General features: G+C 41.9%; 1 protein-coding gene across 2 annotated transcripts in view; it reads right to left on the bottom strand.

Annotated features, from left to right (window-relative positions):
* Positions 1 to 22,794, bottom strand: part of RASA3 (RAS p21 protein activator 3) — a 231,377-nt gene that overhangs the window by 157,398 nt on the left and 51,185 nt on the right. The window contains exons 1-2 of one of the 2 annotated variants that reach the window (XM_077296563.1): positions 14,979 to 15,052; positions 6,939 to 7,056 (exon numbers count right to left, since the gene is read on the bottom strand). In XM_077296563.1, the coding sequence (XP_077152678.1) occupies positions 6,939 to 7,056; positions 14,979 to 14,991 (131 nt within the window). In that variant the 5' untranslated portion in view covers positions 14,992 to 15,052. Of the gene's footprint in view, positions 1 to 6,938; positions 7,057 to 14,978; positions 15,053 to 22,794 lie in introns of those variants that run through there. The other variant, XM_077296562.1, reaches the window with a different exon arrangement.

The following is a 22,794-nucleotide window of genomic DNA, read 5'->3' on the forward strand; positions in this document are numbered from 1 at the left end:
ATTTAATACAGTTAATACACTAAGCTATCGACACAATATTTTTTTCTCCACTTAAGCAGTAACCACTATATATAGGATATCACTTGCTTCCCTGAGCAAGAAGCTTGTATTTATAGGAATAAACTTTCAAAAGAAATATCCACATTCATGTATAATTATCACCCTGCAAGCAAAAGTTTTTCATTTATTCTATAAGGGTTAAATATGCATCTGCCTTGGTCAGGATTGCCCAAGACAGATGCTCATGCTCCCTCCCTGCTGTGCACCAGTCTGTCCAGAAATCTGAAAGCCCAGTGTGAGAAGTGCGACCCAGCTCAAAGAATCTTCTAAGCACTATTCACACGTAGCCTAAACCCTGCAGTTTTTTTCCAACTGTGTTTTTTTTTGTGGAGAAAATCTGCTAAGATTAACTGCCTAAGCAAAGAGGATATGATTTTATGAAAACTAATGCCTACAGTATGCTTAAAGACGCTCTTGAACTGGGGAGTTTTTGTTGTGTTTTTTTCTTCTTTCTATAATGGATCTAAAGAAATGCACGTATATGATCAGCAGCATTTTTAAGTGCAGAATCAGAGCTTTGCTGTACTTGAGAGAAAAAAAAGCATTAAAAACGCTGCTTCAAGACTGCAAAAAAACGCATTGAATAACCAGAAAAACACAGTACAGAAGATAGTTATTGCACACTAAGGGAGATGGAAATAGAAGAAATTAGTTAAAAAAAATTAACAAAGATAATAACATGGTCAAAAATGGTAGTAACGCATGTTAAAGGGGTAATCCAAAATACAAATTATTTTCATTCCAAACCTCTATCTAATGCCTTCATCTATACTATTTTCTAATATGCTGTAAATTAAAAATTCCCTACCCTTCCCTAACTAATTGTCTTTTTTATTTTCCCACTTCCTTTTTGATGACACTTTGTTTGAGAATCCCAGTGCATACCGGGATTCATCTGAGAGCAGAGGCTGTGGCAGTGACATCACTTTGGCAGGCGGCGCTGGTCTCTGCATGCAGGGCACTCTGACAACGCACACTGACAGTGCGCTCTGCTGCTGGCTCATTACTACTCATCTGAGCCAGTCAGAGCGCACACTGCAATTGTGCAAATTGCACAGTGACAGAGGAGAGACGTACTGAATTTCATATATGGAATGCATTATGCGATCCATGCACTCTTTATATGCCATCCCTGGCGCGTGCAGAAGTGACCGTACCACCCAGTTCGTTGATACGGTGGCCATCTCTTGATAGCCATGCACGCATAATTCTCCCTCGTTGTGGCCATAAGGAGTCCGATGCTGTACTGTAGGCACACCTCCTCCCCATTTCAAGAAGAAGGCATAGGCTGCTGCAGTGACCACAGCCTCTGCCCCCTGACGACACGGAGGATCCCAGCATCCACTGGGATTCTCAAACAAAGCGTCAACAAAAAAGTAGTGAAAAAAAAAAAAAGCAGTTAGATGGTGTCGTGAGGGAAGAGTAGGGAATTTTTACTTAAAATATATTAGAAAATAACTTAGATTATGGCATTAAATAGACAGGGATTTAGGATGAAAATTAATTTGGATTTTAGATCATCCCTTTAAGCTACAATATATGAAAACTGGTGTTTGTTATGAGATTTTAAAGGGCATCCATTCATCTTTAGTCCAAGCCATGAATCACTAACTTCTGTGTAAGGATATTGGGCACAAATAAAGGTTATACATGAAATTCATACGGCAGATGATCAACAAATCCACAAGTATCAAAATATGCTAAACAATAAAGGAATACGACTGTAACTAATAGATCAAATTATACTACGATGCTGTAAGTTACAAATGGTAACATGGTTCTGAGACTTTACAAATTGGAAGTCATCAAATGTACTGGTTTCTGTACAATGGCGCACTGCCAGTGCATGCATTAACCCTACTTGTATCTTCCGATAGTAAACCCTGTAACCTGTCCAACCCGCTCTCAGCTCAAGACCCTCCAAGTTCCTCTTTAGAAGACGCCACTCAGCTTTGTGTAAGCATGGACTCGCATTAGGAATAACAATGAGTTGTTTCATTCAAAAAAAGTCTGTTAATAGCTAATGCTACACAGTAAGGTCTATTAGTACGCTACCCCCATTATACAGCTCTTTGCTTGCCTAAAAAGATATTCAAGTCAAGTACTCAGTTCACAAATGATATCCAATCAGAGTATGTCTAATTTGTGTATTTCCCAATACAATATATGTATATGCATAAATATATTATGTTACTAATGTATAGCTGTCAAAAGTTTGGACACACTTGATCATGCGATGTTTTAATTGGAATGTGCATATTGTGGACTCAGAGTGAAGGTAGCAGAACCACAAAGGAACACATAAGGAAATAACGGTCAACACCTCAGATAACAGCCCTCATACATTATGCCCTCATACATTATGCACAGACAGCAAGTAGCAGACACATTTCCACAACTGTGGAGACTGCGAGAAGAAGGCCGTTATAGTCAAATTGCTGCAAAGAAGCCACTACTGAGGACCACAAACAAAAAAGACTTTAAGCAACCCAAGGACTGGACATTACATTAGTTGAAATCTATACTGTGGTCTCACAATTCAAAATTTTTGATTTTTGGCACCATCCATCATGTCCATGTGAGATGTACAAAGGTATAAAGATAGTTTCTACATATGTGGTGCCCAGCATGAGGCAAGGATGGGGAAGTGTGATTGTGTGGGGGTACTTTGTGGTGGCAATGTTGGCTTTTTATTCTACATTGATGGCACACTGACCCACTATGGCGACCACAGTATTCTGCAACAATATGCCAACCTATTTGGTTTGCACTTGGTGGAAAATTTATTTATTTGGGTTGTAACAAGACAAAGATACAAAATAAACCTCCAGGTTATGCAAGGGCTATGCGACCAAAAAAAGAGAGAGGGATGGAGTGCTGCGTCAGATGACATTGGCCTTAATCACCAGACTTTAACCTAATTTGCCATGAGTGATAACACAGAATGAAGGGAAAGCACCTCTGGGACATCCTTAAGCACTCTTGGAAAACCAGGTGACTAACTGAAGTAGCTTCTTGAGAAAATGCCAATGTGAGGGGAGGAGGGAGGTTGAGCTGTCATCAGAGTAAAGAGGTGACATGAAGAATCCAAAGCCAGGTTCACATTAGGTTTTAGTCGTCCGTTAGACGGACTACGTTACACCGCAGCATAACGCGGTGTAACGCAGTCCGATAACGCCACCATTATGCCCTATGTCGGACACATCGCTAGCGCACGCCCACAATGGGCGTGCGCTAGCGATGTGCCGTCATTGAGTGACGGACCCTGGGATGCGGGCTGCAGCGTTTTCGGGTCAGTCACTGCTAGCGCAGATAGAGCTAGCAGATGCTCTCTGCGCTAGCGGTATGACAAGTCGGCACTTGCGTTAACAGCAGCCCGTTAACACATGTGTTGAACGGGCTGTTGTTAACGCAGTGTGAACAAGGCCTAAGGATTAGCACATTCTGGTTTGTTTCACACTTATTTCTTAACTGCTTGTTTCCATATGAGTTCACCTTTGGTTTTGCTGCCTTTAAACTGAATCTACAATGTACACATTCCAATAAGAAAAAGGAAAATCATTGCATTATCAGGAGTGTCCAAACTTTAGGTTAGTATTGAACACACAGACATTAACTATACTATATTGATTTAAATTGTATTGATATACATGTGTAATGTGGGTGTGCATATGCACATTAGATCTATTATTCACTCCACAGCATTGGAATTGCAACACCGAGAAAGAAAAATGTTTTGGAATTATAGAAATCGATAAACATGTTAATCATATGCAAATGATTTAGAAATGGAAACAAATTTTTCAAAACTTCTCGATTCATTCGGTATCGAGTATGAGCGACGAGCGCAGTTCTACGCCTTGGAATATTTTCAACAACTGTAGCAGAATGTCTGGCTCATAGCCTAATGTCATGCAAATGGCTTTTGATGCTTTGGGTAGATATTACTTAATACATTAGGATCAGAATATGATGTCTAATTTCACTTCCAGTACATAATCGATCAATCATGGAACCAGTAGTATGGTCATTTCTCCAAAGTGTCCTAGGAGCCATTCTGCAATACTACAACATCAGACCATATGTTGCTTGTGCTACTGTGAAAAGCCGTTTGATCTAAACGTGCTACTATGGCCTGCAGCATCTCCGGACTTGTCTCCTATCAAGCACATCTGTGACATCATTGGTTATCAATTGCAAAGGGTGAGGTTTTGATAATTTTGTTTCCATTTTTTCATCATTTGCATGTCATTAACATTTTAAGCAATTCAGTGATTCCATTACTTTTCCTCTTTGGTACTATACATTTATGTACACTACTCAAAAAAATAAAGGGAACACTAAAATCCCACATCCTAGATATCACTGAATGAAATATTCCAGTTGTAAACCTTTATTCATTACATAGTGGAATGTGTTGAGAACAATAAAACATAGAAATTATCAACGTAAATCACAACTAATATCCCACAGAGGTCTGGAGTTGGAATGATGCTCAAAATCAAAGTGGAAAATGAAGTTACAGGCTGATCCAACTTCAGTGGAAATGCCTCAAGACAAGGAAATGATGCTCAGTAGTGTGTGGCCTTCACGTACCTGTATGACCTCCCTACAATGCCTGGGCATGCTCCTGATGAGGCGGCGGATGGTCTCCTGACGGATCTCCTCCCAGACCTGGACTAAAGCATCAGCCAACTCCTGGACAGTCTGTGGTGCAACGTGATGTTGGTGGATGGTGCGAGACATGACGCCCCAGAGGTGTTCAATCGTATTCAGGTCTGGGGGAACGGGCGGGCCAGTCCATAGCTTCAATGACTTCATCTTGCAGGAACTGCTGACATACTCCAGCCACATGAGGTCTGGCATTGTCATGCATTAGGAGGAACCCAGGGCCAACTGCACCAGCATATGGTCTCACAAGGGGTCTGAGGATCTCATCTCGGTACCTAATGGCAGTCAGGCTACCTCTGGCGAGCACATGGAGGGCTGTACGGCCCTCCAAAGAAATGCCACCCCACACCATTACTGACCGACTGCAAAACCGGTCATGCTGAAGGATGTTACAGGCAGCAGATCGCTCTCCATGGCGTCTCCAGACTCTGTCACATGTGCTCAGTGTGAACCTGCTTTCATCTGTGAAGAGCACAGGGTGCCAGTGGAGAATTTGCCAATCCTGGTGTTATGTGGCAAATGCCAAGCGTCCTTCAAGGTGTTGCTCTGTGAGCACAACCCCCATCTGTGGAAGTCGGGCACTCAAACCATCCTCATGTAGTCGGTTTCTAACCATTTGTGCAGACACATGCACATTTGTGGCCTGCTGGAGGTCATTTTGCAGGGCTCTGGCAGTGCTCCTCCTGTTCCTCCTTGCACAAAGGCTGAGGTAGCGGTACTGGTTGTTGCCCTCCTACGGCCCCCTCCACATCTCCTGGTGTACTGGCCTGTCTCCTGGTAGGGCCTCCAGCCTCTGGACACTATGCTGACAGACACAGCAAACCTTCTTGCCACAGCTCGCATTGATGTGCCATCCTGGATGAGTTGCACTACCTGAGCCACTTGTGTGAGTTGTAGAGTCCATCTCATGCTACCATGAGTGTGAAAGCACAACATTCAAAAGTGACCAAAACATCAGCCAGAAAGCATTGGTACTGCAGAACCACTCTTTTATTGAGTGTGCCTTGATAATCGCCAATAATTTCCATCTGTTGTCTATTCCATTTGCACAAAAGCATGTGAAATTGATTGTCAAACAGTGTCGCTTCCTAAGTGGACAGTTTGATTTCTAAGAAGTTTGATTTACTTGCCGTTATATTCTGTTTAAACGTTCCCTTTATTTTTTTGAGCAGTGTACATATACAAACTCTTCAAAATCTCGATTTATCAAATTATCAAGTACGGGTGTCACGCACGAAATGCACGCACTTACAGATTCACTACTGACAGCTCCCTTTGCAACTGACAACCAATGAGACCCTGGATGTGCATGACAGGAGACAAGTTCGAAGATGATAAAGGTTATAACAGCATAATTTATGCCATGTGGCCTGCTCACAGTAGCACAAGTAACATCGGGCCTGGCATTGTCATGTGGAAAAATTGCCCTTGGCACACTTTGGAGAAATGGCTATACCACTGGTTCCACAACAAAACCAATATAATGCCAATCTGTATACCTGGAATGAACAATAGAGAGGTCCAGCTACAGCACATTGTGTCACCACACACCACGCTACCAGAAGTAGGACCAGCGTGGCTTCCCTTGTGAAGACCTCTTCATGGCATTGCCCATTGCATGAAGTGGACTACACAGGGGAACATCACACTGGTGTGCCCAAGAAGCAGTGTCTCAAATGACCCAAAATATGCCAAATGGAATTACACAAATACAAGAACCTTAAAACTGCTTGCATCGTACACTAAATGTTGGCCAATTAATCGACTGGACTATAATCAGAAAATACGAGAACATATTAGTCTCTTGTAAGATCTAAGGAAACGAAACATATTGGTGATGTCACAACAGTGGGTTATATGGACACCCAAATACACATAATTTATAGCATCATTAGGAAAACGGCAAATGCAGGAGACATCACAGTCTTCCTAAACTGTAAATCTAATGTTGCAATCTTCGAAGTTAGAAGGATGTTGCAATGCCAAACATTCTGAAATTGACAAAAAAAAACAAAACACGGAATCACAAACTCTGATCTGTAACATTTATACAATTACAGTACTGTGAAAAGGTCTCATCTCTACAAAATTATTCTGCAAGAAGCTGCATTTCACCTATTTACTAGTCATTAGCTTGCTCATTAGTTGCCATTTGATGGCAAAGAACAAATTGATAAAATTATTTAGATTAAGCAGGAAATTGTTACCAGAGAGACTTCTCCACAATCTTGGTCCTGAACACTTCTTCTTGGTCTAAGTTCACAGTGCAGTAACAATCTCGCATTTTGTTTGGCCCCGGATAAGAGGGAAGATTTTTGGCTTCACCTGAAGAAAAAAAAAAGGAATATAATTAATTGAGGCTTATAAAGTAAGCATACATACCAATCTAAAAGATAACAAAAGGAGAAGACACTCGACATTCGTCAGGTGTCTGGTGTCCTATGGATATACAGTATTTTCAGTATATGCTCCAAAAACTTTCCAAGCTCACATGCACAAGATAAGCCATAAATGTATTATGAGCATAGCCGTACTTGACTCTAAACTAAATTTCCTTAACCCTCACTCTACTAAAATGCTTGTGCATGCCCTCATCATCTCCCGCCTCGACTACTACAACATCCTTTTCTGTGGCCTCCCTGCTAACACTCTCACACCTCTTTAGTCCATCCTTAACTCTGCTGCCCGACTAACTCATCTCTCTCGTTGCTACTCCTCTGTTTCTCCCCTCTGCAAATCACTTCATTTGCTACCAATTCCCCAGTGTAACTAGTTCAAACTACTCCTCCATACATCTCCAAACTAGTTTCCCGGTATCTTCCCTCATGTAATCTACGGTCCTCCCAAGATCTCCTTAACAATTATTCGTTCCTCACCCAATCACCTCTAAGACTTCTCCCTAATATTTCCTATCCTCTGTGCCCCAACACGTCCGATTATCCACCATATTCACATCCTTCTGACAGAACCCTAAAACCCATCTCTTCAAGAAAGACCCCGTTGCCACATCAACACCACTTAAGCTGCTGCAACCCCCAACCTACTGATTCCTTCCCTATCATCCTGTACAATGTAAGCCCACAAGGGCAGGGTCCTCTTCCCTCTGTTCCAGTTTATCATTGTTAGTTTGCGATATCTGTATTTTGGATGTAACCCCTTCTCATATACAGCACCATGGAATCAATGGTGAGATATAAATAAATAATAACATTTGATTCCAAACTGTACTGTGGTATTTCATTAGGAACTATTCTTAATAAATTATATGCCACACTGCAAGGGACCTGAGGTCTTAAAGGGGTTGTCCCCTTTCAACTATTTTTATCCCACAGGATCTGTGATGTATAACATAAACTAAGCATAACTTAACTCTCCAGTTTCTCGCTGCTCTTCCCTGGCTATTTCAATCTTTGCTGATCGGCTGCAGTGGTGAGACTAAAGTCAACAACACTGCAGCTAATCATAGTCCAGAGTTTTCTGCAGTCTAAAACAGGAGAGCCACTGAGCTCAGTGATTGGCTGCAGCTCAGTCAATGTGACATTAATATTGCAGCCAGTCAAGAAAGACCTGGACAACGCTGGACTTGGAAAGGTAAAAGCTCTGGGATTTCTTATACCTTACTGAGCATTGTTGAAAGGAAACAACACATTTAAAAGATGACCTCAAATAAGCACCTTAAGAAACCTGGAAAAAACCCAACAGCTAGATGGCTAGGACATACATTTCCGAGACTAATAACTTGACATGGAGCCAATGGTCTTTTTCCAGAATCCTACACAATATGGTTTGTTGTACACCACCATTATTACAGAACAAGGCGGCTCAAGCTTCCTGTTGATAAGAACAAAATCATCACTCTGCAGCTTCAGAAATGAGGCACAATGAGTAAAATTAGAGTCTTCAAAAAATTCTGTGATGTTGTTCACACAAAGATGGCTCATATGCTCAAATAGACTAAGGCTGGTTTCACACTTGCGTTTTGATCTGCAGCGTTTTAGCGCTAAAAAACGCATGCGTTTTTTTCTATATTTAACATTAAAAACGCATGCGTTTTTAGCGTGCGTTTTGACACGTTTTCGGCAACGCATGCGTTTTTTGACGCGTGCGTTTAGTTGCAGAAATGCAACCTGTAGTAATTTCTAGCGGCGTTTTGCCGCAAAAAAAACGCATGCGTTTATTAGCGGCAAATAAATGTATTGCTGTCTATGTAAACGCATGCGTTTTTAAGCACATGCGTTTGCATGCGTTTTTAAACGCATGCGTTTCTATAGAAAAACACAAGAAAACACACAAAAAAACAAGAAGACCCTAACCCTAACCCTTGGGTTACTAGGGATCCTAACCCTAACCCTAAGGTTAGGATCCCTAGTAACCCTAGGGATCCTAACCCTAACCCTTGGGATCCTAACCCTTAGGGTTAGGATTCCTAGGGTAACGGTTAGGGTTAGGGTTGGGATCCCTAGTAACCCTAGGAATCCTAACCCTAACCCTAACCCTAGGGATCCTAACCCTAACCCTTAGGGTTAGGATCCTAACCCTTAGGGTTAGGGTTAGGATCCCTAGGGTTATGGTTAGGGTTTGGATCCCTAGGGTTAGTGGTAGGGTTATGGTTAGGGTTAGGATCCCAAGGGTTATGGTTAGGGTTAGGGGTAGGGTTTGGATCCCTAGGGTTAGGGGTAGGGTTAGGGCTAGGGGTAGGGTTTGGATCCCTTTATCACCTTGATGGTGGGGGGTGGCTTATCAGTGACCTGGTGACCAGGACATTCTTCTAATAAAAAGCTACCCCTAACCCTAGGGATCCTAACCCTAACCCTAACCCTATGTAATTCTATTAATAGTGGGTTTTCTAGTTGATTTTGATGATTGGCAGCTGTCACACACTTCTCAGCATGCGTTTCAAAAACGCAAACGCAGGAAAAAACGCATGTAAACGCGTCAAAACGCTGCGTTTTTTTTTCTGCATGCAAAAATGCATGCGTCTAAAAAACGCAGCGTTTACATGCGTTTTTTCACCACCTGCGGTTTTTTTTTTTTAAATTGACAATTTAAACCACAACAAACTTTCATTGGCTGAAATCCAGCAACAAATGATCTTTTTTGCTTTATTTGGTAGGGTTTACATTTCTTCAGTCCAGTGAGAAGACATGCTTTGCCCATGAACGATTTTTTTTTTGTAAGACTTCTAAAAGGAGTCTTCATCTTTGGCCTAAACATATACAGCCAATCTACACTACTGAAAAGTTTTGCATATTGTAAAATGTGTATAGGAAGCCTATAGTAGGGAACCACAGAAGAGAATGAGGTCCCTATGCACTGGTACCAAAAGAAAATCCCTAACACAAAGCTACGTAAGACAATAGGATAAATTCCTAACTGTTTTAGTAATGGGAAATTAGTAGAGGACTACCATATAAGTTCTCCATATTCATGAGCTCTGTATAACCTCGCTCTCACTACTGATTGGCAGCTTTCTGCCTATGCGCAGTGTACACAGAAGGCTGCCAATCAGTGATGTTGGCGGGGTTATACAGAGCTCAGCATTCAGAGAACTGGTAGATCTCCAGCAGATAAAATAGAGATTGTATAAAAAAAATACAATATGCAGCTCAATAAGTGATACATCGCTGGAATCAGGGTCTCTATCTCTACATCCTACTGCTCTCTGACAGGGTAGCAAAAACATGGCAATAGATTCCCTTTAACTCCTTTCTGTAGAGTCATCATTGTAATCATTAACCATCATTATAGCAAAATTGTGTTTACTAGCAACATAACTTTGTTCTGGCTACTGGGTAGTACAATCTGCTATATGAAGATTAGATATTAAAAGGGCCACTCAAGTCTATTACATATTCTTAAAAATAAAATGTCCTTGAAAAAAATGACCAGATGCTAATTCTACTCAAGATTTACTCTTTGCCCTACTTAATTGAAAGCGCCTTCCGTCACTACACAACATTAATATACAATCAATCAACCACTGCCTGTCGAATGCTGACGCCCCTGAAGTAAACTGCAGGGCCAGTGGATTTTAGATAGTCAAGCGCAGTAAGCCAGATTAGCCATTAAAAGGCAATTAAACCTAAAAATATAAAGTGATGTGACCTGGGAGAGCCAGGATAACAGCAGAAAAACTCACCCATACAGGGCGTCTCAGGTCACTGAACGCAGAAATGGAGAATCACGTGCATGGGCAAAACAATGAATATGATATTATCAATTTATATGAAACAGCAGGAGGATGATCCAAAGTTTATTCAGGAAGTGGAGACTGACTCACACAAGACAATTTCACAGCACAACAAACGGTCTAACATTGTAGAAATAAAATAGAGGTTACAAAAGCCAACTGAAACTCTGAATGTGTTCATACATAGAGGCACAGTGGGCACAGTTGGCCTAGGAATCATTTACCATTCAATATTTAGGATTTTTGTTAGATCAGCAAAAAACGACTGATTCCAATCAGTGTGACTGATTATTGAACCTACAATCCTCTGCCTCCAAACACAGACAGCCCCCTCATGCCCTCTCCTGCTCCCACCTGCTAACACTTTCTCTGCTCCTTCTCACTGCTGGTGATATCTCTCCAAATCCTGGTCCTCCTCACCACATTCCCACAGTCATTTCTACCTCCCATCAACGCTCTATCACAAACTTCCGAAACCTCTCTAACCTTATACCCATTCACCCAGCCCCGGCTTCCCCAGTCCCACTAACAGGAGCTCTAAGGAACGCTCGCTCTGTCTGCAACAAGCTTTCCAACATCCATGATCTTTTTGTTACTACCAAACTTTCCTTCCTCGCCATCACCGAAACCTGGCTCACCCCTTCTGACCCAGCCTCCCCTGCTGCACTCTCTTACGGTGGCTTCCACCTTTCTCACACCCCCCGCCCCAGCAGCAAACATAGCGGAGGAGTTGGTTTTCTCCTGTCAGATAACTGCTCCTTCACCCCAATCCCACTGCCACCCTCTGTTGCCCTTCCTTCCTTTGAGGTGCACTCTGTGCACATCTACTCCCCCTCCAACCTCCAACTGGCTGTCATTTACCGCCCCCCAGGGCCAGCCACCACCTTATTTGACCACTTCACCACCTGGCTACTTCATTTCCTTTCCGCAGACATCCCCACTATCATCATGGGCAACTTCAACATCCCCATTGACACTTCCCTCTCAGCTGCCACTAAACTTCTATCTCTCACTTCCTCCTTCGGCCTCACTCAATGGTCTTCTACAGCCACCCACAAAGATGGTCATACACTGGACCCCATCTTCACCCGCCTCTGCTCCCTATCTAACCTCTCTAACTCACCTCTTCCTCTCTCTGACCACAACCTTCTCACATTCTCTTCCCTCTCCACTCCATGTCTACAATCCCCACCCCACAAACTTTCACACCCTCGCAGAAATCTTAAACATCTTGACCTACATTCATTCTCTGAATCCCTTCTCCCTCTCACAGACATAAGTTCCTTACACAATGCGGATGACGCTGCCGCTCTATATAACACCACAATAGCTGTAGCTTTGGAAACTGCTGCCCCACTTACACATACCAAAGCTCGCAAAATCAACAGACAGCCCTGGCACACCAGCCTGACCAAAGAACTGAGGCGAGCTTCCAGGGCTGCTGAGCGCAGATGGAAAAGATCCCACTCCAACGAGCACTTCATCGCTTTCAAACAGTCCCTCACTACTTTCAAGACCACACTCGCCACAGCTAAACAAACCTACTTCTCATCTCTCATATCCTCCCTGTCTCACAACCCTAAACAGTTATTCAACACCTTCAATTCTCTCCTCTGTCCCCCAGCACCTCCTCCCTCCCCACTTATCTCAGCTGAAGACTTTGCCTCATTTTTCAAGCAGAAGATTGATAACATCAAAGACAGTTTTGGTCAACAACCCCCAGAGCCCTTCCTCCCGACTTCCCAGCCCTCCACCTCCAAAACCAACTTCTCCACCATTACAGAAGATCAACTCTCCACTCTACTCTCAAGATCGCATCTCACCACCTGTGCACTTGACCCGCTCCCATCCCACTTCATCCCAAACCTCACCAGTCTTCATCCCAACCCTAACCCATCTCTTCAACCTATCACTAACAACGGGTGTTTTCCCCTCAAGCTTTAAACATGCCTCCATTACACCTATCCTCAAAAAGCTTTCTCTTGACCTATCCTCTGTATCTAGCTATCGCCCTATATCCCTTCTCCCCTATGCCTCCAAACTACTGGAACAACACGTCTACCTTGAACTGTCCTCCCATCTCTCTTCTTGCTCCCTCTTTGACCGCTTACAATCTCGCTTCTGGTCACACCATTCCACTGAAACTGCTCTAACTAATGTCACCAATGACCTCTTAACCGCCAAGAGCAAGCGACACTACTCTGTCCTCCTCGACCTGTCGGCTGCCTTTGACACAGTGGACCATTCCAAATTATTACAGACCCTCTCATCCCTTGGCATCACAGACTTGGCCCTATCCTGGATCTCATCATACCTAACAGACCGGACATTCAGCGTCTCCCACTCACACACCACCTCCTCACCTCACCCCCTATCTGTCGGAGTCCCACAAGGTTCAGTCCTAGGGCCCCTGCTCTTCTCCATTTACACCTTTGGCCTGGGACAGCTCATAGAATCTCATGGCTTTCAGTATCACCTCTATGCTGATGACACACAGATCTACATCTCTGGACCAGATATCACCTCCCTACTAACCAGAATCCCTCAATGTCTGTCCACTATTTCATCTTTCTTCTCCGCTAGATTTCTGAAACTCAACATGGACAAAACAGAATTCATCATCTTTCCCTCATCTCACGCGAACCCCCCCAACGAACCTATCCATTACTCTCACAAGTCCCACAAGCTCACTGCCTCGGGGTAATCCTTGACGCTGATCTCTCCTTCAAACCACATATCCAAGCCCTTTCCACTTCCTGCCGACTTCAACTCAAAAATATTTCACGAAACAGATCTTTCAAATTAGCCATTTTACTTATTTGTTATGTTTATGCAAATTATTCTATTTACTTACATTGTATTGCTCGTGATGTAACGTAACATTGACTGATTGATATAAGAATGTGCAAATTTTTCTTTTTTTTTTTTTTTTGTCTAAATTTTATATTTCTATTGTTAAGAAAGTTTAATAAAAACATTATTGAAAAAAAAAAAAAAAAATATTTCACGAATCCGTACATTCCTCAATTAAGAATCTGCAAAAACCCTAGTCCATGCCCTCATCATCTCTCGCCTTGACTACTGCAACCTTCTGCTCTGTGGCCTCCCCTCTAACACTCTTGCACCCCTCCAATCTATTCTAAACTCTGCTGCCCGACTAATCCACCTGTCCCCCCGTTATTCCCCGGCCTCTCCCCTCTGTCAATCCCTTCACTGGCTCCCCATTGCCCAGAGACTCCAGTACAAAACCCTAACCATGACATACAAAGCCATCCACAACCTGTCTCCTCCATACATCTGTGACCTCGTCTCCCGGTACTTACCTACACGCAACCTCCGATCCTCACAAGATCTCCTTCTCTACTCCCCTCTTATCTCCTCTTCCCACAATCGTATACAAGATTTCTCTTGCGTATCACCCCTACTCTGGAACCCTCTACCGCAACACATCAGAATCTCGCCTACCATCGAAACCGTCAAAAAGAGCCTGAAGACCCACCTCTTCCGACAAGCCTACAACCGCTGCATGACCAGCTCTATCCTCTCCTACTGTATTCTCGCCCATCCCTTGTAGATTGTGAGCCTTCGCAGGCAGGGTCCTCTCTCCTCCTGTACCAGTTATGACTTGTATTTAAGATTATTGTACTTGTTTTTATTATGTATACCCCTCCTCACATGTAAAGCGCCATGGGATAAATGGCGCTATAACAATAAATAATAATAATAATTGAACATCTTATGGTTTGTGTGTCCGTTTTTACCATCCATGTTTTTTTGTACACGAGAAAAAATCTAAAAGACAAAAACAAAATCAAACAAACTATTGGAGGCTTCACAAGCTTTCCAAAAAACAAAAAAAACATCTGGTTTCCTTTTACTTCCCCAATCAGATGAGGCCTGGCTTGGCACATGGAGAGGTAGGACATTGGTGATTGGGACCATCCCTGTTTAGGTGCACCTTGACGTGGTTGGATGGCTTTTTGATCCAATTGTTAACCAAGTATGTTATGCGTTTAACGTTTACAGAAATAGTGGAGTTCATATGTTCATTATTTACCTGGTGTAGGCATTAGGATACCTTTCTATATGCCATTGTGTTGCTGTTTTAGTAATCAATTCCAGCAGTGGCTCCTAAAGAAAAGGGACATTTAAAGGAAAGATTCTATGTCTCTGTTCTGCATCCACTCCTAGTCTTACCTTAAAAAAATGACACTTATACAGCCCCATTAATGGAAGCAGTGCTATAATACCCAGCTAAAACACCAGACACTGGGGCTAAGTGAATGCATTACTTATTTATAAATTCCACGTAATAAAGCGGTTGGTGTGACAAAAATTGAATTTATGATATTGTATTGCAAGTGTGAACAATATTTCTAAAGCAACTGGTGGTCAATTGGGGGCGATGCATTAAAGCAAAGGGCATGTAGAGATTTTGTTTCAATCAATAGTGTTAGTAAAATTGCCATAAACAGAGAGAAGCTCTAAGGAAAATGAATGTCTAAGAGTAAAACTACTTACAAAAATGTTCCCTAGACATTAAAATAAAGTCAATGACTAATGGAGCATGGCTGGGAAGTCTGGAGTAAAAGAAATGTGCAAATAACCTAAAAACCTGCATTAAAACCTTTTGATGGGGCCCCAGATGCTTCTAAATACATAAAACGCCAAGTAAAACACAAGTGGTAAAGGCTATTCCTAGGTCTTATCTTCTATTTCTAGTATCATTTCCAGCGCACACCCTTGGCACGTGCGATCTGCAAAATGTTTAGTCCCATAGAAAAATATAAAAAAAAAAATACAGAATATAAAGAGTAGTAAATGTTTATGCCCTCTACACAAAAATCCTAATTATTCAACATTTACCTAAAAAGAGGAGCTTACGGTATTTACTAATCAAAGGCTTGTTGTAATATCCTCATACTGTTTGTTATCTACTAAGCCCCTGCACAAAAAAAAAAAGTTGAGAGATTTAAGGTACCTTCACACGAAGAGACGCTGCAGCGATAGCGACAACGATGCCGATCGCTGCAGTGTCGCTGTTTGGTCGCTGGAGAGCTGTCACACAGACCGCTCTCCAGCGACCAACGATGCCGAGGTCCCCGGGTAACCAGGGTAAACATCGGGTTACTAAGTGCAGGGCCGCGCTTAGTAACCCGATGTTTACCCAGGTTACCAGCGTAAAAGTAAAAATAACAAACAGTACATGCTCACCTGCGCGTCCCCCGGCGTCCCCTTCCCTGCACTGTGAGCGCCGGCCCTAACAGCAGAGCGGTGACGTCACCGCTGTGCTTTTACTTTCACTTTACGGCCGGCGCTCAGTCAGAGCAGGAAGCGGACGGCAGGGGACGCGCAGGTGAGTATGTAGTGTTTGTTTTTTTTACTTTTACGCTGGTAACCAAGGTAAACATCGGGTTACTAAGCGCGGCCCTGCGCTTAGTAACCCGATATTTACCCTGGTTACCAGCGTAAAACATCGCTGGTATCGTTGCTTTTGGTGTCAAACCTGACGATACACGCCGGTCTGACGACCAAATAAAGTTCTGAACTTTATTCAACGACCAGCGATATCACAGCAGGATCCTGATCGCTGCTGCGTGTCAAACACAACGATATCGCTATCCAGGACGCTGCAACGTCACGGATCGTTGACGTTCTCGTTGTAAAGTCGTTTCGTGTGAAGGTACCTTTAGTCCTCAAAGCAGGAGTCCAGAACAATACAAGTGTGCCACGGGATGAACACAGGTAGCCACAGAGCAAACAGCACAAAGTCTCTATATAAATAAATGTATAGATTTCTTTTTTCACCATTCCAGACACTCCAACATTCACTGAAGCCTATTTGAAAAATATACATTGTGCCTTGACGTTCATCTTTACAGTGCTTGTCATCAGCAGGCGATTTTCAGAATTAAACCACAATACTTTATATACAATTATACTGACTGGTCCAACAAGCCAACAAAGAGGATATTCTTGTACTGAGTAATTCATAAGGTGAACTGATGAAATGAAGCAGAGGCTTGTGTACATCCATCCTTTTAATAGTTCCTTACCAGTCATAAACAAGCCTGCTAAGTGCTCCCCGGGGTACATTAAGGGCCATCTACTATTTCCCAAGAGGCCCATTACAACTCCAACCACAGGGCTGATCTGCATGCTTTGCTATACAATAGAATAGGAAAAGCTGCAGGATTTCAATCCAATGACTTTAAAACACGGCAATATGGAGATCAGTATACGTTAACATGAAGGTAATTTCAGGATACAGCCATATATTTTTTGTGTGTCTAGGAGTGTGTGTATTCGTATCTACTAACGTAGCAATTCTCAAAAGAACAAGTTACTGAAATTACTCTATGCTAGAGTACCATCACCAAATAAGAAATAGCCATCACATAAAAATAGCCCTATTCTTATAATATGGCCACATAACAGCCCTATTCTAATCCTATAGCCACATTAGAAAGAGTTCTATTCTAATACCACTGCCACCTAATAGATATATTTTAATACTGCCGCTGCATAAGAAATAGCCCTATTCTAATAGTCCTGCCACCTAGGAAACAGCCGTATTCTAATACTCCCGCCACCTAGGAAACAGCCGTATTCTAATACTCCCGCCAAAAAGGATATAGCCTTATTCTAATATCCCCGCCACCTAGGAAATAGCCGCATTCTAATACTCCCGCCACCTAGTAAACAGCCTTATTCTAATATCCCCGCCACCTAGGAAATAGCTGTATTCTAATACTCCCGCCACCTAGGAAACAGCCGTATTCTAATACTACCGCCACCTAGGAAACAGCCGTATTCTAATACTCCCGCCATCTAGTAAACAGCCTTATTCTAATACTGCCGTCAGCTAGGAAACAGCCGTATTCTAATACTCCCGCCACCTAGGATCAGCCGTATTCTAATACTCCCGCCATCTAGTAAACAGCCTTATTCTAATACCCTCGCCATCTAGTAAACAGCCTTATTCTAATACCCTCGCCATCTAGTAAACAGCCTTATTCTAATACCCTCGCCATCTAGTAAACAGCCTTATTCTAATACCCTCGCCATCTAGTAAACAGCCTTATTCTAATACTCCCGCCATCTAGTAAACAGCCTTATTCTAATACTGCCGTTAGCTAGGAAACAGCCGTATTCTAATACTCCCGCCACCCAGGAAACAGTGCTATTCTAATACTCCCGCCACCTAGTAAACAGCCTTATTCTAATACTGCCGTCACCTAGGAAACAGCCGTATTCTAATACTCCTGCCACCTAGAAAAAAGCCGTATTCTAATACTCCTGTCACCTAGAAAAAAGCCGTATTCTAATACTCCCGCCACCTAGGAAACAGCCGTATTCTAATACTACCGCCACCTAGGAAACAGCTTTATTCTAATACTGCCGTCACCTAGGAAACAGCTTTATTCTAATACTCCCACCACCTAGGAAACAGACGTATTCTAATACTCCTGCCACCTAGGAAACAGTGCTATTCTAATACTGCCATCACCATCTGTTTCTCTGTTACTTTTTTCATATTACGTGGCTGCCAGGAAACAGTGCTATTCAAGATTTCCAAAGTCATTCCTGCTGTTGAGATGATTCACATGCAGCTTAACAGAAAATATATTGCCCATATAACATTGGAGATTTCAGTCATGACCATAATATTCATACCTCGATAACAATTAGATCCATGTCCATCTCAAAAGACTTTGTAATAAAAGTTCCCATATAAATCAGTTGGAAATCTTAAAGAAAATAATCAGTTTGAACAAGTTTGTCTGGAAAGGAAGACAAAGAATCTCTGTACAAAAGAAGAAGGTGATGAAACCACTCGGTCCATCACAGCCCATGGTCTTACATCACCCTTCTGGGAAGGAGATTTCACCATTTCTTGCTGAATCACATACTGAATTCCTAAACCTGGGATGACAAAATTAGGTGAAACCTGCAGTCTCAGTGATTAGAAGGTTCTTGAAATGGTTTATCTGGAACTTAGGTTTTTTTTGTTTCCTATTGGGCTGTTGGATACCCTCTTGGGCATGTCGAGAGAGCAGCACCTTCTCGTGTGGGCTGCTCTGTTGACGGGCCTCACTGGCGATGTTAGGCTGATTGAAAGCCGACTTTTCATTGCCTAACTGCGGAAAGCTGGCTGTCTATCAGAATAAAGTTGTCAAGGACGCCCCGTCGACAGAGTAGCCCAGAAAAGAAGGTGCTGATGACGTGAAGTCAAAACAAGCAGGGGAATCGTCACCTGAGCCGGGCAGAATAGGTATGTTCTAGCCAAACAAGAAAGGAAAAATAAGTCCCAGATAACCCCTGCTCTAGAGCCTTTATAGTCCTTTATGGATCAATGATGATTGCCTTCCTCTACCTGGCTCCAAAAAATTTTTTTGTAGTAGAAACTGGTGAAATAACCTGAAGGTGGCTGCATCAGTTTTGACATCAGATGAGGCACAAGATCCTGATGTATACGAAGCCTTATTTTTATAGGTAGTATATACTGTATCAGTAAAGTAAGACAACTTATAGCCAACATAAAATCTATACAGAAATTGGACAGAGCTTTGCAAGCACAGCCAGCTCCCCAGTCCCAACATCACACAAGGTGGCCTTCTCGAGTAGATGCACATCCCATTGGTGGGACCTAAAGCTATTGGATCTATGTCATAATGTGAATATGCCATTAATATCCTGAATGGACAACCCCTTTAATCTGCACTATGAGTATAGCCGTTAATTATGAATATGCCCTTGTAACTGAATGGAGGAACATTGAGAAACACCCTGAGGTTCTCAGATCGAGAACTAGCGTTTTGCAATAGGAAAGATGAATTAAAGAAAATACTATTTCAGTTCTGTTTTTGGAGTATGATGAGCATTATATTTTTTTCCACAGATCACTTCCTCACTACTGATGTGAATAGTAAAGTTTAATAGCTCTGTACTATGCAAATCAAAAAATAACAGATTCAAAAGAACTGCAAGAACCCGAAACCTGAAAGCGCAATTCCTGAAAAGATAAGAGACAGCCAGGAATAGCAGCCATTGCACTGCCTTTTGGAATTGTCAACAAGCTCTGCATAGGCTTGAAAAGTGTAGAGGTTGGACCTGAAATGTCTATGTCCAGACCTGGTTAACCTTTATCTGTGCTGTCCTCTCTGGTGCCATGGGAGTGATTCAGAAATGCTTCAGGTACAGCTTGCATTCAATGTGGTCTTGCTTTTTAGAGGCCGTAATGGCACAGCGAATATAAAAAAACGTAGAGTAGGACTGCCCCATTATGATAATGCCTTGGCATGGCGGGGTGGCTCAAACAATTGATCAATTGTTTGCTAAATGTCTTATTTTTGAAACTCAGTTAGAAATCAATATGTGCACTTTATGTTTTGCGTTCTGACCACAAGCAGCGCTGGCTTCTCCCCCTTTTTTTACATAGGCTTGAAAAGCATGCAAATCATTCTGACGAGTACCCCCCACTTCCACTCTACAGTACTTCTGGATTATGACCAAGAGCTATAAGTACCACAGCAGAGAGAGTCTAAGGCAGGGTTTATACCACCCGATGTGCGGTATTAATTTAGCTACTTATTTGTATAACGGTAGTGGTTTAATAACCTGTTTATACAGTGAGACTACATGTCCTATGTGCACAGAATGATCGATAATAGATCGTTCTGTAAGCATAGCCAGCAATTGCTCTCGGCAGCACATGTTTAAAACAAAAAGATGTGCTGCAGAGAAGGTCGATTTTTAGAGAAGTATTAGCTGGGTAGAAAGGCAAAATGAGCAATTGTAAGTACACAGTGCTACAGAATATGATGATTAAAATATATTAAGAGGATACAGGAGTGGGAGGAGTGCTTCTATAAACATCTATGACTGACAGTCAGTTTACAGTTCCCCCTGATCGGGAAACGAGTACTCCTAATAACGCTGGTTCACAATAGCCGGCCAGTATACTGTAAATCCAGCTCAGGTAGATAAATATAAAAGCATCTTTAACTGCAATCTAAGGGATGTGCTGAAATAGATGCTCAAACTGCTATTGCTGGACACAAGCACTGAGGGCGTCAGATTTCTAGATTTTACCAACAACACATCTTTATATTTCAAAGGGGCAATTATTGCCACATATAATGTAACTGCAGCTACAATTTATAGAAAATGATGGGGACGGTGGGCATCACAGGGCTCCAGGCACTTCCAGGTAATTATTATGTTCTTATTCAGACACCTCTTGCTCGACTCTTTCTAGATGTGGCACACAGCCCTTTTGGAGAGTTTGCTCTGGTTTTCTTTACTTAAGATTCTATATTTTAGAATTACTTTCACTACTTATAATGTGTATGTGTAAATTATTGAGCAACTTACTTAACCCAATACTTGCCAAATTAACATTTTTACAAGTACGGATTTTTCAGAAAAGGGCGTCCCAATATTCAATTAAAAATGACAATGACATGATTTCCTATTTTGAAAACATTCATTTTACAAACACAACACAAAAAATTGGACCTAATTATCAGGGGAATTCATCAGACACTAAGCAGGAGGTCCGGGGGGCTCAGTGTGGGTAACGGATTAGTAACTAAGTACTATCCACTTCTACGTGTAGATCCACAGCAATAACCAGTACCGTATACCTCGCTAATTACAGTAGTCACGAGTGCAAAACGATCCATGTCCATTTCATAAACTTATAGAATCTAGAAAATATTGAAACAACCCAGACAAAGGGTTCGGCATCACATATGTATCGTGCTGGGCTGGGACAATGACAGAGCCTTCACATATCACGTCAGATTAGTATCCATCATCTTCGCTCCAAATTATTATGATGGCCGGACATGCCAAGTTCAGCTCTGCTACACGTGCATTCTGAGTGTATAAATCAGTGTCCTAATAACACCTGTTATCTAATGTGAAGAAGGAAATGGCTTTGGGTAGAACAGGAAAGAGTTTCTTCCTTTCACACAAGCAAAAGGGAAGTAAAAGCAGAAGCTTCCCATGGTAAGAGCTTGTTCTCTGCATCCACCGATAACTGCAACGTAGGTATAGCACCTACTGAAAACGTACACCGTATCCAAAATATATAATACAAGTGCTTCTCACTAAATTAGGATATCATCAAAATGTTAATTTATTTCAGTTCTTCAATAAAAAAATTAAAAAAAAGTGAAACTCATATTATAGAGTCATTACAAACAGAGTGATCTATTTCAAGTGTTTATTTCTGTTAATGTTGATGATTATATAGAGTTGAAGAAAACCGCCGCACTCAAGGTATGGATTTTCAAATGCATATCATAGGCAAAATGTATTGGAGTCACCACAGTAACATAAGGATGTTGAATGTTGATGATTATGGCTTACAGCCAATAAAAACCCAAAAAGTTATTATTTCAGTAAATTAGAATAATTCACCAAAAGAACACCTGCAAAGGCTTCCTAAGCATTTAAAAATCTTTTCTAGCAAAACTATATATCAATGTGATCTATAACATGGTGCCTGCAGATTGGACTGGTATTTTCATGTTCCCTTTAAACATCTTGTAGTATAGATGTATATAATAAAGGTCTGAAAGAATAGAAAACTGTCAGAAACGCGATTCAGCTGATATTATTTGGAATTAATTCTTCCATATCATGAGTCGCGTTGGTAAACCAATCTGTAGGGCTGAAAAAAACAGGTGCCTTTTTATATAACATTTGGCAAACCAATTGAGCCCCTGAGGTTCCAGTAATATCTATATTTTAACTTAGTCATTGGAGCAAAACTAGTGAATTCTCCCTGATAATACAGTGCAGCATACGGTGCTATTCTGTTTGGGGCTACGATAGTTTGCAGAAACTTTATTTTGCACCTT

The sequence above is a fragment of the Ranitomeya variabilis genome, chromosome 3, assembly GCF_051348905.1.
Source record: "Ranitomeya variabilis isolate aRanVar5 chromosome 3, aRanVar5.hap1, whole genome shotgun sequence".
Lineage (NCBI taxonomy): Eukaryota > Metazoa > Chordata > Amphibia > Anura > Dendrobatidae > Ranitomeya > Ranitomeya variabilis.